The sequence below is a fragment of the Pinus tabuliformis genome, chromosome 6, assembly GCF_031772625.1.
Source record: "Pinus tabuliformis cultivar Carrire ecotype Pingquan chromosome 6, CPIR1, whole genome shotgun sequence".
Lineage (NCBI taxonomy): Eukaryota > Viridiplantae > Streptophyta > Pinopsida > Pinales > Pinaceae > Pinus > Pinus tabuliformis.
Genome location: NC_142292.1, coordinates 601,257,811 through 601,274,351, shown reverse-complemented (window position 1 = coordinate 601,274,351; position 16,541 = coordinate 601,257,811). Strand labels below are relative to the sequence as shown.

At 39.8% G+C, this 16,541-nt stretch overlaps 1 protein-coding gene across 3 annotated transcripts in view; it reads right to left on the bottom strand.

Moving 5' to 3' along the window:
* Window positions 1-16,541, bottom strand: part of LOC149259982 (tetraspanin-19-like) — an 83,320-nt gene that overhangs the window by 20,486 nt on the left and 46,293 nt on the right. For all 3 annotated transcript variants that reach the window (XM_089419457.1, XM_089419441.1, XM_089419450.1), the window contains exon 2: window positions 3,596-3,695. In XM_089419457.1, the coding sequence (XP_089275583.1) occupies window positions 3,596-3,695 (100 nt within the window). The remainder of the gene's footprint in view (window positions 1-3,595; window positions 3,696-16,541) is intronic.

The window sequence follows — 16,541 nt, the reverse complement described above, 5'->3', positions numbered from 1 at the left end:
GGAGGAAGAAGAGGATGCAGCTCCAGCATCTGCGGCAAAGAAGGAGAAGAGGAAGAAGAAGGACCTCTCCAAGGTCAAGTGCTTCCATTGTGGCGAACTGGGTCATTTTGCGAACCAATGTTCGAGAAAGAAGAGTAAGGGAGAGGGTTTTGACTCGAAGGTAGCGCCAACGAAGGCAGAGAAAGAAGTAGAGGAGGATGACGATTGTGCCACTTGAGAAGAAGTGGGGAGACATTGAGCTGTAGTCTAGAGGACTACAGGCAATAAGGAGCAAGATCCTTGAGGTACACAACCTCTTGGATTATACCTTGCTACGGGAGCCCTAAAGAGGAGTAGCAAGACTCGTAGATGTCGATAGGGACGGATGCGGAAGAGGTGACAGAGAGTGCTACAGTGCAGGAGTCCCAGGACAGCGCGAGGCTAGCAGGCTGCAACAATGCGAGAGGCACGGGAGTGTTGCAACAGTGCAGGATAGCACAAAGAGGTTTGCAATGGTGTGAGATGCAGGGAGTTGTTGCAGTAGCGCAGAGGTCAATAGAGGGAGCACTTGTTAGCGGCAGAGGGAGCTTCAGCATCGAGAGTGTTTCTAGCCTGACAGGGGTGTCAAAAGTTGGGTGGACCAGTTACTTACTTCTCAGTAACTGAGTTGCAGTGCAGTAGCACGATGCAGCATGATGAGAGGGGATGCAATGTAGATGCAGTGCTGGGAGGATGGACCAGCAGCAGCACGGATGCAGAGGGAGTTGTCGTACAAATGCAACAGCGGCGATGGTAGGGCCATGGGCAGCAATACAAGATGCAGCAGTGCAAAGGATGTTGGGCGGGGAGGCCTAGCATCAACACAGGGACCGATGCCGAATAATCAAGGTGATGCTCAGTGTGGAGTATTACTAGAACAGTCCTCGCTAAGAGGGAGTGTTGATTTGGGGTAGCATTGGATGTGCTCTAGCCATTAAAATGGGTGGAGAGGCTAAAGCAGATGAGATCTCCAAGACTCGGAAATGGTTTGGGCAGATTCTAACCAGTTTGGGAGATATTAAAAGAATTGATATTTTTAATGGAGTTCCTAAGTCTAAACTTAGGAAAAATAAAATATTAATGGGTATTAATATAAAACTGGGTTAGAAGATTCCAAAAGTCATGAATCAATCCAAATCTAATCTTAGTCGTTGATTAGAGATTTAATCTCGGTTATTGAACGACCAACAAGAAGAGTACAAGAGGAGGCTTGAGGGTCAGTTGGAGAACACACCAGAGTGATCAGTCATTCATTTTGCTAGAGCGGGGTTGCTAAGCAAAGTTGAATCAGTGATCAGCAGTGAGGGGCTGTGAGTACGAGGTAGAGAGGCAGAAACAATACTAGGAGACCAACACAGAAGTGGAGAGAGCAAGAGCAACAGTCAGTCCAGGCTACGTAAAGCCCAGCAGAGGCAGCGCAAATCCCAAAGAGACTGCGTCATCCACACAGAGGGCAGAGGGAGTGACGCAAAGGCTCCCAGAGGCTACCCAGTGCCTCAAAGGGCTGACACAGTGGCCAGAAGGGCCAGCGCTGAGCTTCAATTGTGCCGAAGAGGGTTTCGTGGCATAGGTTTTCTAAATACCTGTTTCTAGATATAGAGGTATTGCTACCATGTATTTTTCTCTGTCCGGTGAGCGGGATTAGGCACCCTGTTGTACTCAGATAGACTACATAATAATATAACCCTCTAAATAGTTGCACCAGTTTTCCCGCATTGGGTTTTTCCGGGGACATTTGTCCAAAAATAACGGTGTCACTTGTGTGCTTGTTTTCTTTCAGTTGATGATCTGTAGAAGTTGTGATTGTATTGTGTTTATTTCGATATTTAAATGTATTAAATAACTTGTTCGAATTTAAACAAGTAGAAGAAATAAACCAACTGAATACAGAGTAATTTTCTAACAGATAGACTTAGAAAATTCAGCATAAATGCAATATATATAATAGAAGCTCTGCTCCTAAGGATTTTTGGAAAATGGTGCTCTCGATCCTCCTACTCTCAAAAACACTCCCGCTTTGTGCAACCTTGCGAAGGACTATGGTCTCCTTGCCCCTAGTTGTCTCCCAATTATGGAGTTGCACGGGCTTATCATGGAGAGCGAGTAATTTAAAATGACGATTCAAATGCCTAGCTATTTTGGAGGGATTGGAGTTGGTGCCTTGGACATCCAATTCTATATTATGATTCCTATTTTTTGTACACCATGTTTCATCAAAGACATTCGTTATCCCAATCCTTAATGCTCAGTGGTTCTCCATGGATCTAGAGAGTAGAAGGATTCATCACCTACACAATGATTAGAGATTAAACTTTCCTATACGCTGAGAGTTTTGGCCTGGTTGATGATCTATCAAGCGATTCCAACCAAGGCCAAATTGACCAAGAGTGGACTCTCCAATGGCCTTTTCCCTATTTTTTGGTGCTCATGCAATAATCAATGCATTTTTGGGGAGCACATGTTTGTCAAGCACTATTGGAGATTTCTTGACGATCATTACTCAAGTGTGCCTCACAACAAGATTCAATAGCAATTTGTTTTATTTGGTGATTGTTTCTCTTAGGTTCATCTTGCCTTTGTAGGGCTTTGGCATTCTCTAAGGATCTTTACTTTATTTACTCTTTGGAAAATTACGTGTAAGTTTGTTTTTTCTCACAAGGTTAGCTCTCTAGCTTCCTTTTGTTTTATGTGGTGGGATGAGATATGCCTATAGCTTGTAGCCAAAGGATCTTTTTGATAAAGAATGCTCATTCTTTGGATACAACTAACTATTTTGACTTTATCTTAGCTCCCAATGCTTTTACGAAGAGGTTGTGATCACTAGTGTATATACCCTTCCACCTTTTTTGTACAAATCTTTGTAGATATTTTTTTTTTTGACTTTATCTTAGCTCCCAATGCTTTGACGAAGAGGTTGTGATCACTAGTGTATATATCCTTCCACCTTTTTTGTACAAATCTTTGTAGATATTTTTTTGGTATATATAAGATATATTTTGCAATTTTCTTTTAAAATCGATCTTTAAAAGGAGGGCCTCCCAAGTAAATCTCCTATGTCCACTCAAGGACTTTGCAAGGAGTGATAAGATTATCTAGGATTAATCTACCATGAATGAAACTTGTTTTCTCCTTCCAAACAATCCTAAAAACCAACAACAAGATCATTCTAGCAAGGACTTTGGTGAGCATTTTATAGAAGATATTCAGTAGGGGTGATAAGATGCCACCCACCCACCAAATCCCTTTCAACAACTTTAGCAAAGAGTTTTATAATCTAAAGCATTCAGCACCTCCCTTGGTAGCTACTTAACACATTTCAAATAAGAAATTAACCTTAAATGGCATTATACATGTGGTCTATAAGGCACATAATTATTAGCCTATTGGAATTATGAACCATCCTAAAATAACCCCTAAACACACTGGAGTCCCTTATTTAGCAATCATACAAGGGGAAAAATGGAAGAAAAAGACCCTAGTTTAAGATCAAAAGGAATAAGGATAAGAAATGGTACCTTCTATTTAGTTGATTGCATATTATTAAAATAAAAGCACAATTACCAAAGGCCAAGGATACAATAGCAAGATAGTTGCGGTTTATAGTTTCAATAGCAATATGTCCAATGAATGTTACGAAACATAAAATCATTCCCATTGACAAAAATGTGTAAATAAACCTGCAAAACCAAAATCCCACATGAATCAGTCTTGACAAGCAATGACAAAGAATAACAACATGGTATCATAAAATGAATCTTGAAACATAATCTAAAATCATTAACATGGCAATCTCAAAACAAATAACATGATAGTTGACCAAAGCATTCTTCCAAAATTGACATCTTAAAAAGATTACTGTAAAGATGTTTCATCATTATATAATGTGAAAATATTACTTAAAAATGTTGTTGGATGGAACAAAATCTTTAATCCACAATCTCTTTGTAGGTATCGTAGAAGGGATATATACTTTATTTTTCCTTTTTTTTGTAAGAAAAATGTTATAATTTAAAAAATGCATTCAGCCTCAAGACAAGATTAGCAACATAGCACTTCCTCCCCCCCCACATGAGAAGAGTAACTTGACGACAAAATATACATGCTAAGGAGCAAATGCTAGGAATCTCCTTACATCTGGTTGGGTATCATAACCAACCTAGATAATTCTAAAACAAATGTAATATCTAAGCAATGTGTGTATATACAGTATACTTCTTAATGTAATAATAATGGGACAAAATTGCAGCATTAGGCAACCCCACATTTAATTAGCCAACATGTAACCAACAACATTCATGTTTACTCTTATAAGATCATAACAATCACTAAATAGTAGACACCATAACACGAATACTCATGGGTAAAGCAAATCAATGTCTATATGAAGTAGAGTGCTTTATTTAATGTTAGCCAACATATTAATAACTCTCCATAGTGGACACCTCCCTTCCTTGAATCCCTACCTTGAAATGTTCAAGTATGGATACATGTTCAAAACACAATTGAAATGGCATAAAACAAATTGGGTGCCTATATAGAAATAGAAACACTGCACAATACATTTACGCATGTTTCAAACTTTAGTCATGCATTTCCGGCAATCCTAAAAACAAATTAAATTTAGTTACTAAAGATAAATTCAACATGATTTACATTAATAGGTTGATATTTATCATTTTTTATATGAATGGAAAAAAAATGAATACAGATAACTTACTTCTCCTTCATTTCCTATAAGAAATCCATGCTCTCTTTCATTGCTTACACTTTCTTCAATAGCCATAGCTTTCATACTGTAATGAGGGTTTTGTTGATTTTTAGAGCATTGGGAGCAATCTTTACAACAGTTCCAGTTGGGAGCAAATTTCTTTGATGTTTTTTGCAGCTTCCATGGTCTCTCAAAGTGGTGCTTGTCTTGCTCCTAGACTAAAACCAAGCAAGTAGAATAATTATTATCCTCTTTGGAAGTATGTGATAAAAATTACACATATTCCAAGTAGTGACTCTTGGGAATAGGAGAGCAATCTTTGTCACAAGCCCTGCAAAGTTCTTACACAAGATTGGAGGCACATCTTTTGAATAAAGGAGGGAATTAACTTGATGATTGTGCAATAAGAGTGAACCAAACAAAGGGAGGAATATGCACTGGAACATATTGATGCTCAAACAATGAAAACATGTGAACTCAACTTCCTTCATCACATTCTTTCCTAAGTCCACTTCATCAAGGAATTGTATTCTTCAACCATAATATTCTCCCATGCAGGTCAACCATGTGCAACTACATATGCAGTAGGATCACATGCTCTGGCACATCTGACATTATAGCAATACTACCACATTTGTTATGTTCTCTAGTCTTCCTTGAGTCATTTGTATTACCTACTTCAACACCAATAGCATCTATTTATCTATATTCACCAATTGCCTACTTCTCTTAGTCGCCCACTGAGGAAAACTAATTTTCCTTGTAGGAGTTTCTACATTAAATTCACCAAGAAAACATAAAGTGGAATAATCATTATGGTAATTTTGAGATCAAAAGGGGGCTTCAAAAAAAAATGTATAATCAAAGTCAACCTTAAAAAACCAATAGGGGTCACGATGATGATGTCATCCTCGGGGGTAAATACTTTTGGAAAGAAAAGAAGAAAACTAATTTTTTTAATTGTATTTTCGATTTATATCCTTATAGGCTTACACAAATTTCAAGTGTAGGCACTCAGATGCGGAATTTAATTCCGCATCCAATGAGTATCCATTCTACATACTTTTAAGTAAAGAGACACACTTAATTTTCAATTTATCTTGGTGAGAATCTACTCAAAAGTATCAAGAGTTGTTACTCATTGGATGTAGAATAAAATTCCCACACTTGACATTCGAATAAACCTATAAGGAGATAAGTCTAAAATACAATTAAAAAATAGTTTCCTCTTTTCCCTATAAAACTTCATAGCTCTTATTTTAATATTTTAAATATTATCCTATTATTTTCCTTAGGAGGGCCATTTTAGACCTCAAAATTCCCCTAATGGAAAGCCATCCATTCGATCAAACTCTACAATAGAAGGTCAACTACAAGTTAAATCTATCATGTGAGTCGACTATCCAAACAACAAACTATTTGACATACTAATTTATGTGTATAACATTCACTGGATCCAAAATTCATCAAAATTTCAAATGGATTGCAAATTAAAAATCAAGAAGAGTAGTTTAATGAAGCAACACCTAAATCTTTATTGTCAAAGGAAGCATCTCTCCCGCAAATTCTTATTTGACTGGATCAACAACCTATAGGCTTTCAACTCATCAAAGTAGCCCACCATAATATAAGCTTGCTTGACAATGAACTGCACAGCGTCTAGGAATTTTGACCTACGGCTCCCTTTGAGAAGCGAAATTCTTTCCTTTGCTTCTGAGCTTCCCGGCTGATCACTTACGCTCTGATACCGTGTGAAAATTTCAAGCTGAAATCCTATTGCAGCAACTAGTATTAATTCTTCTAATTGATGAATTAATTATTCAGTTTACTGCTATGGCAACATCGAATTAAACACACTACAACCTTCACAAATAAAATTCTGCGGAAAATAAATAGCATTTGAATCTAAGAAAATACTAGCACACACACATAAAATGACACTATTATTTTGGACAAATCTCCTCGAAAAAACCCAACTTGGGAAAACCAGTGCAATAGTTGCGGGTTTTTTTTATTATTATGCAGCAGTGAGAATTTTTTAGTACAGTCTGGATGCCGAAATCTGGCAATCCTACAGAAAGAAATACTAGCAAAAATCTAGTGAGGAATTTTCCTCACCCCACAGGAAAATTCGGGCTCTGAATGCAGCTCCAAGTGAGCCATCCAAACTACCTCTACGCAGGCCTGCGTCATCCCAGCGAAGTCCCTTGCCACGCACAGACTGAAGCAGTTGTTCCTGTAACCGTCATGTTTGCCACTGGCTGAAAAACTGTCTCTTCGGCCTTCTGGAACCCTTTCCCAACCTCTGGAACCGAAACTCAGCTTCTCTCCAGCAAAATCGAACTACCCTTTAGAGGCTTCTGCGTCAGCCTCACTGTGGTTCTTCTGCCTCGCTGCAATTGCACTCGCTGGATCTAGAAAACTTCCTCCAGCCTCACTGTCTTTGCTTCGATCTCTGGCTCTCCAGCAACTCCTACTGCTCTCTGGAAATCGATCTGCCAATGAAATCGAACTATTGGTTTATTCTCCAAGTGCCCATCGACCTCTTATAATCCTCTATTGGAGCAGCAACGGCCAAGATTAAAACTTGATCAAGCGCTAGGATCATCTTCAAGTCAATCCATGTGAATTTCTAGATGATTCGCACCTTGATTTAATTAATTCTGATTAATTAACCAATTTTCGTAAGTTTAGACTTAGGAAACATTAAATAATAGGTTAATAATCTAATTAAGTCATCTCTAGGTGGAATTTCCATAAACGATTTTTGGGTTTTGGAGATCTCATGCATTTTAGCTTCTCCACAAAAATTTTGTGGCTAGAACACATCTGATGCTACAAAAACTAATAGGTAGTCCCTACTTCCCACTAATTCACACACACTCTCTCTCTCCAAAGGGTGTGTTTTGCCTCCTTGTGGCCCCCTTTCTAGCATGGGACCCATCAATCCACATATCCTAAGTCCAAAATTCGCCAAAATTTCCCCCCAAGCCTTTGCTCTTTGACCAAGTGACAAAATTGGGTTGAATGTTTCCCTTTTTTTTAATGCTTATGTGATGGGGGATATTTAATATTACAAGCAATCCCTTTTTTTAATTGATGAACCACTTATTTCCTCCAAGTGACTTTTGCCCATTTTTTTTAATAATAATTTGCCCCTTTTATTATTAATAATAATAATAATATCAAAATTGGGCAAAACTCCTTAGTCCCCTTTGCAATTTTCCCCTCTTGCTAGCCTAAAGGAGACAGTTAAGCAAGTGGGAATGATATCTTTGTGCTTAAGAAGTTGGGGACATTACAGTCCTCCCCACCCAAAATTGCTTGTCCTCAAGCAATTTGAGCCCTAGATGTTGCAATATCTGCTCTCCTTCCCATGTTGCATCCTTTGAAGGTAGATCCTTCCATTGCACAAGATACTCCTTGATAGTCCTACTCAAACTCCCTTCCCTCACCTCCAATATCTCCTCAGGAATCAACACTAAATGCCCTTCCTCATCCAAGGGAGGCAACTCAGATGAAGGAAGAACAACCTACTGCCCTATCGCTTTCTTCAAGCAAGACACATGAAAGACATTATGTATCTTGCTTCCCTCTGGAAGCTCGCCACTTCTCCCACTATCTTGATGATCGTATAAGGCCCATATAATCGTGGCTTCAACTTCTCCGCGCCTTTCTGCTGAAGGGTGGGCTGTCTGTATGGCTACAAACGCAGATACACCATATCTCCTACCTCAAAACTCCTCTCTATTCATTGTTGATCGACATACAACTTCTGTTGATTTTGGGTCTGTGTAGATTATTCTTGAGAGCCTTAAGCATATCTTGGCACTTTTGGATCCAATCTTTGGCCAATGGAGCCCGTCTATCTCCAAACACCATATCAACAAATGATAGAGCATTGTAGCCATTTAGTTCTCTGAATGGTGACATCCTGTAATGACCCATTTCGATCTATAAGCAAAAGAGTATTAGCATGCATACGATGTATGCATATGATAGCTACATATGCACACATCGCATGCCTTGCACTAGTATACTTATTAAATAATTAGGAAAAATGTTTAAATGAATGAAAAGGGACTAAATACCTAAATTATTGAGAAGAGAGATATTACCTAAAATCCGACACTCAAAATATACATATTAAATACTTCGTACTTATAAGGTTGTTAAATAAAATTTACAATTCCAATCCTTCTAATGTAAATATTGATCATTATAGAGTTAAAGTTATAAATTAAGTATTGTTAATATATATATATATATATATATATATATAAGTTAAAGTTTCTAAATTAATATAACAAAAATTTGATATATATGTATAACTATTGATTTTTATTATTATAATTAAATTTTATAAAAGTTAAAGTTATTAAAGTTTAAACATGTCAAACATATCAAGATATAAACACATCTCCTCATCTCCAATTACATGTAAAGCTATATCTGTCAAATATAATCTAATGAGGGCAGTGGAAGAAGGCGGTGACCACCTAGGGATGATATTTATCCCAAGTACGCAGAGACACTAAGGGAGGAGGGGGTTTTTGGGAAAGAAAGACTGGAAGGAGAACGAGAGATCTGAATCAGAGCCGGAGATTCGATTTAGAGCTGGATATTCGAATCAAAACTTGAGAATTGAGCAATTATTCTTGAAGCTTTTGGGCACGAGGGACCAAAATACTCCAATTGGGAAGTATTTTGGAGCTGAGTACCAAGGTTGTGCTCAACTTGGCTAGGAGGATTGGTCATTTGGTAACAAGAGCAAAATTGGGAACGAGGACAGCCTGGGATCGACATCAAATTCAAAAAAAAACAAACAGGTATTTTCCTAAATTTCATTTTCTGCAAAACTAGAAGTAATTTCATAAATTTATGTACTTAGAGACCTTACACATCCCAATCAACACATGATACATGGTGTTGTAACAATACTCTCCCAAGTGCAACTACTTCACCCAAGCCCTTTGCTACCTAGTCACATAATTCCTCAAGTACCCCTCAAGCCATTTATTCATTATCTTTGTTTGTCCATCTATCTGAGGATGATAACTCGTACTAGGAGTGAATTATGTACCCACCAAACCTGAACAGCTCCTGCCAAAATCCTCCCATAAATCAGTTGTCTCTATTGCTGACAGTGGTCTTGGGCACACCATGTAACCTGAAAACCTCCTGAAAAAATAATTCCACTAGCTGATATGTTGAGCTCCTAGAAGGGATCGCAAAGAAATGAGCATGTTTGGTCAGTCGATCCACCACAACATAGATATAGTCTTGTCCCTGTACTGATCGCAACCCTATGATAAAATCCATATAAATACTCTCCCACTTCTGCACTTGGATAGGCAATGGTTGTAGTGGTCTTGTAGGATGTGTATGCTCCTCCTTATTTTGCTAGCATATGCTGCACTCTCGGACATAACTCAAAATGTCTTCCTTGATACCCTTCCATGAAAATCTCTCTCGAACATCCCTATATGTCTTAAGGAAGCTTGGATGCCCTGCTAATGGATAATCATACACCACCTGTATGATCCTCTTCTTCAGTTGCAACCCTTGATCCAAAATGGATCTAACATAGACTTTAAGTCTATGAATTTTCCTCACAGAGGAAAAATGAAAGTCAAGGGATGCTTTTGTAAATAGTCCCATTGCATAGATCTTTTCAATTTGAATCTAATGCAATTTGAATGGGCTAAAATGGACTTCGGATGAAGAAGTTATCGCAAAAAGATGATTGCCCATTGTCCTTTGAAAAGGGGGCAAATTCTTAGAAAAAATGGCATAAAAAGCTCTTTAAGGAAAAATCGCATCGAAGGGTTAAAAGGAGGACTTAGACCAAAGGCGGAAGGACTCCCCCGATTAGCGATCTCCGATATATCATGTCGGAGGTAGGCTGCATGCGATATCGGGATCTAGGCGGAGCTGATTGTGATAAAGCGGGATCGGATCGGCGGATCGGGTCGGCACAGTCCATGGTATATGGAAAGAACCCCGGGTCGTTACATATGCGGTATGCTGATGCGATATGCCATGATGCAATATTGATCGTCGGATCAAGGAGTCAGATCAACGGTCAGGATCTGATCAGAGTGATTAGCAATCGGTGATCCCTGATACAAAGGGCCAATGCGATAGCGATATGCGATATGCGATATCAGCCATCGGATCGGAAAAAGAATGGACGGTCTTGATTTGATCGGCGATCGGCAATCGGCGATCCGTGATCCCCGATAAAAAGGGCCAATGCACATTGCGACTGCGATTGCGATATGCCGATAGAAGGCGGACCCGATGGGAATTATGGACGCGATTTCATAATATTTGAAATCTGGAAATGCGGGATTTCTTTGTATTTCCTGTGTATTGGGTTTTTTGGCCAATACGCCATGCAATTGCAATTTGTGATGGAATGGTGGACCCGATAGGTTTATAGATGCGGTTGCATTCTATTTGAAGTCAGGGTTTTGCGCCCGATAGTATATTTTCGGCATATTTCTGTGTATTGGAATTTTGTTCCATTTTCGAGTTGTCGCCTGAAGAAAGGCCCCGATTCCTTTGTAACTGTCCCTAATCATTATGCCACGCTGCAAGCGGGCGTTTTATAACAATAATGTGTTTGTAACACGCAGAGCCACAAAGCCAGAAGCTAGAGGGCCAGTCGAAGAGACAGAGGGATGATTACACACAGAGAAACGGACAGGAAGTCGCAGAGCCGGGAGGATTCCTCAAAGGCCAAAAAGCCAAGCAAAGAAGCTAGAGTTTTGTCCCTTCAGAGAGCTGATAGAGGCAGAGCCATCGGATCTTGGAGTTTTTGGAGTCGCTTGGAGGTCGAGCGAAACCCAAGAGCTCAATTGACAGAGGATCGCTTGGAGGTCAAGCGAACCCAGAAGCTCATAAGAGCCAGAGCCAGAGCCAGAGCCAGAGCCGAGAGAACAACAAAGAAATCAAGTGATCCAGTTGTTGCTGGTGTCCAGGGTGTGCTAAAGACAGAAGAAGGAGTTCCAGAGACAATACAGAATTCTGAGGGAGTCAGAGAAGCCAGAAGCTCAAAGCATTGACTGCAGGAGTCAAGTCCAAAGAAGCCTAGATCTGTCTGCAGAGTGAGGACAACCAGCGTGATAAGATGGTATTCTAGACCCATAGGTTCAGTTGTAAACCAATGGAGTTGAGTGTGGAACTTGTAAAAGAGAGATTACCATAATCCCAAAGAGCCTAGTCGAGTTGATTAGAGCTCAAGGAGATGTAGCCCAAGATATCAGGGTGAACTCCATATTACATTGTTGTCTCATGTGTTTGCTTATTTGCTGCTTTTATTTACTGTTATCTGAGTTTTATTTCAGCATAAGCAAATGAACTCAAAACACATAAACAGTTAAGGACAAACACAAACATACACCTCTTTCAAGTTATTTAATTCCGCATTTATCAAACATAAGATAGATCTTGGGAATATATAAGCTTTGGAGTGGGAGAGGTTCTTGTAAGCTTGACAAGAAGCCTTTAGTGCCCCATTTCAGATCAGGTGGTATCAGCGCTGACAAAGCTAGTTATATCTGAGCTGGTCATATCAGAGGTGGTTATATCCGAGCTAGTTGATTAACCCCACCTTCAATGAAGGTTATATCATAATTGGTTATACTAGAGCAGATGGTATCATGATACAAGTGGTATCAGAGCAGAATGCTTGATTGACAAAGCAACCTATTTGCTTTTTTAACTTGAAAGGTGTTCAAACAGTAGCAAGGATTTTGTTGTTTGATTGTTTGTAAACTGACTGTTGTTTGAGTTTGCAAAGGTTTAGGGAAAGCTGTTGTTAGCTAAGTCCAGGAGAGGACAAGAAGGAAGAAGGGTTGAAGGCATTCTTCTTATCCCAAAGGACCTCAAAGCAATCCTTGAAGCACAAGAGGTTTGTTGCAAAAGGTTGCTTGAATAAGCTCTTTGTTAATCTTGTTCGAAGTTCTTTTGTTAATTTTGATAATGACAACTTCTACAAGTGAGTCCTCAAATTCTTCTTTCTTCACAAGAGTCTTTGATGACAACATGAAGCAAGACTTGTCCACCATGATGGATATGGTGAGAGAAATGTATGAGGATGGAAGGAAGAGCATCATACTTACAGAACAGTTGAATTCCATGAAGGAAGAGAAGCAGTTGCTTTCTGACAAATTGCAAGAAATGGAGAGGCAACTTCATATTGCAAATATGAACCTCAAAAGGATGCATGAGTTGGAGACACAACTCTTTGTTGCCAAAGAAGCCTTGGTCAAGTATAAGCTTGAAGAAGAGGTAAACAATTCCAGTTTGTCTTCAAATTCCTACAAGAATGTTTATATTAGTTCTTTTGAAAAAAATACCAAAGGCATAGGTTCCAAGTTAATGTCCAAGATGGGCTATGAAGGAAAAGGCTTGGGCAAACATGCACAAGGTATTGTTGAACCAATAATATTTGAGGAAAGACCTAAGTATTTGGGTCTTGGCTACGAACAGTCTTATGGAGAAAGTTCCAAAGCTGCCATGAAGACAATTGAAACAGTGCCAAGGAGTTTCATTTCAGGTCTTCCACCTCAAGAGTGTAAAGATTGTATTCATGGGGGATGCAATTGCTTGAAACATCATTTTCAGGAAAAAGGTGTTCATAAGCATACACTTGAACCAGAGAGTTGTGGAAACTCTGAAACCAATGAAGAGATTGATGGTGTTCCAAAGGGAGCTACTTCTTCATTTGATTCACCTCCTCAAGAAGGCAATAAAGGTGAAAAAGAAAGGTATAAATCTGGTTATGATCATATTCCTTTTGATTATATTCAGCATGATAAATTTCCATATAAGCATTGGAAAAGAATTGCATGTTCCTTTTGTGGTTTGGTTAACCATAATGTTTCTAGATGTTGGAAGAAAATAGCCACATAAAGGAAACTTTTGAAGGAAAAAAGCAAGAAGCCAAAGGTCCATTGGACAAGGCAAATCATGCTGTCAAGAAGATGCACGTGTTGCACGTGCTGCCATAAGCAAGGACATATTGCTGCAAAATGTTGGACTCTAAATCCAACAATGCTTCCACGAAACTTGAAGAAGGTGGAAAGAGAAAATGGCAAGAATGGAAAGAAAGATTCTATGAATGATGTGTTTCAAGATGATTCACATGTTGATGTTGATGTGCAGACAAAGGTAGCACCTTTGAAATGGATTGGTAAGAAATGGTTAGAGTTCTTATCCAATTAAGATTGCATGTCTTCTTGAAAATGCATCTATTTGCATTTCTTGTTAATGGAATGCAAGTTGCAGGTTTTTACCAAGAAGGTGAATGGAAAAAGTTGAGTAGGAGACTCACTTTGTTGCTGCAACATTATATTCATTTCAGCTTCGAAAGTATAGTGTGCTTAAGCAAAAGTTGAAGGATGAAATGCATGCATAAGCATGATATGCATGAACACAGGGATGTTGATGATTTCCTTGTATTTAAACATGTATGTGTGATTAACTTGAAGGGTTGATTACTTTGTTGTAAACATGCATGTAATATTGACTTGGGAAAAGTTGATTTGGTCTCCAAAATGGAGATAATGATGAAGTGTTTCATCTTTGAAAAAGAATTCTAAAGATCTTTTTCCACATGCTTGACTTGAAGGGTCAATTGTTTTAAAGGCATGTTTTATTGGTTTGTTATCTAGTCAATCATTTGTATGCAGATGTAAAGACATGGAGGTGTTCACAAGATGTGAAATCTGTTTCTTTTGTTGAAGCAAGAGTTTAGGCCATCCAGTTGTTGTCTGTAATCATGTTGTTGTTAACAGTTGTTGTTGACAGTATGTCAAACAGATACAAATGAGAATTTTGTGAAGCAGATGTTTCACATTTGTTTGAGCCACCTAGGATCAATGATCGAGGCAGAGAAGTTCAAACTACCATCTGTGACCTTCTCAGCAGGAGTTCTGCATAAAGTCAAGGAGGAAGACAGTTCTTCCCAGGAGGACCAACACATCCAGGAAGGAAAGTGGTCAAAGGATTTGGTTCAGAGGCACTATGCAAGGCAAATGTATGGAGGCTGAAAGAAGAGGGTGTTGTTACTCTCATTTACTGTTCAGATCAGTATATCGGACTTTTGGAGACCAAAAGCTTTTTAGTGGGAAGGCGTGATCCAAAATGGATCTAACATAGACTTTTAAGTCTATGAATTTTCCTCATAGAGGAAAAATGAAAGTCAAGGGATGCTCTTGGAAATAGTCCCATTGCATAGATCTTTTCAATCTGAATCTAATGCAATTTGAATGGTTAAAATGGACTTCATATGAAGAAGTTATCGCAAAAGAAGATTGCCCATTGTCCTTTGAAAAGGGGTCAAATTCTTAGAAAAAATGGCATAAAAAGCTCTTTAAGGAAAAATCGCATCGGAGGGTTAAAAGGAGGACTTAGATCAAAGGCGGAAGGACTCCCCCGATTAGCAATCTCCGATATATCGGGTTAGAGGTAGGCTGCATGCGATATTGGGATCCAGGCGGAGCCGATTGCGATAAAGTGGGGTCGGATCAGCGGATCGAGTCGGCACAGTCCATGGTATATGTAAAGAACCCCCGGGCCGTTACATATGCGATATGCCGATGTGATATGCCATGATGCGATATCGACCGTCGGATCGAGGAGTCAGATCAACGGTCAGGATCTGATCGGAGTGATCGGCAATTGGTGATCCCCGATACAAAGGGCCAATGCGATAGCGATATGCAATGTGCGATATCAACCATCGGATCGAAAAAAGAATGGACGGTCTTGATTTGATCAGCGATTGGCGATCGGTGATCCCCGATACAAAGGGCCAATGCACATTGCCACTACAATTGCGATATGTCGTTAGAAGGCGAACCCAATGGGAATTATGGACGCGATTTCATAATATTTGAAATCCGGAAATGCGAGATTTCTTTGTATTTCCTGTGTATTGAGTTTTTTGGCCAATACGCCATGCGATTGCGATTTGCTGTGGAATGACGGACCCGATAGGTTTATAGATTCGGTTGCATTCTATTTGAAGTCCGGATTTTGCACCCGATAGTGTATTTCCGACATATTTCTATGTATTGGAATTTTGTTCCGTTTTCGCCTGAAGAAAGACCCCGATTCCTTTGTAATTGTCCCTGATCATTGTGCCACGCTGCAAGCGGGCGTTTTATAACAATGATGCGTTTGTAACGCGCAAAGCCACAAAGCCAGAAGCTAGAGGGCTAGTCGAAGAGAGGGAGGGATGATTACACACAGAGAAACGAACAGGAAGTCACAGAGCCGGGAGGATTCTTCAAAGGCCAAAAACCCAAGCGAAGAAGCTAGAGTTTTGTCCCTTCAGAGAGCTAATAGAGGCAGAGCCACCAGAGCTTGGAGTTTTTGGAGTCGCTTGGAGGTCGAGCAAAACCTGAGAGCTCAATTGACAGAGGATCGCTTGGAGGTCAAGCGAACCCAGAAGCTCGTAAGAGCCAGCGCCAGAGCCAGAGCCCAGAAGCTCGTAAGAGCCAACGCCAGAGCTAGAGCCAAGAGCCAAAGCCAAGGCCAGAGCCGAGAGCCAGAGCCAGGGCCAGAGCCGAGAGCCAGAGCCAGAGCCAGAGCCAAGAGCAAGAGCCAGAGCCAAAGCCAAAGCCGAGAGCCAAAGCAGAGAGAACAACAAAGAGATCAAGTGACCCAGCTGTTGCTAGTGTCCAGAGTGTGTTGAAGACAGAAGGAGGAGTTCCAGAGACAATACAGAATTCTGAGGGAGTCAGAGAAGACAGAAGCTCAGGAAGCTCAGAGCACTGACAGAAGGAGTCAAGTCCAAAGA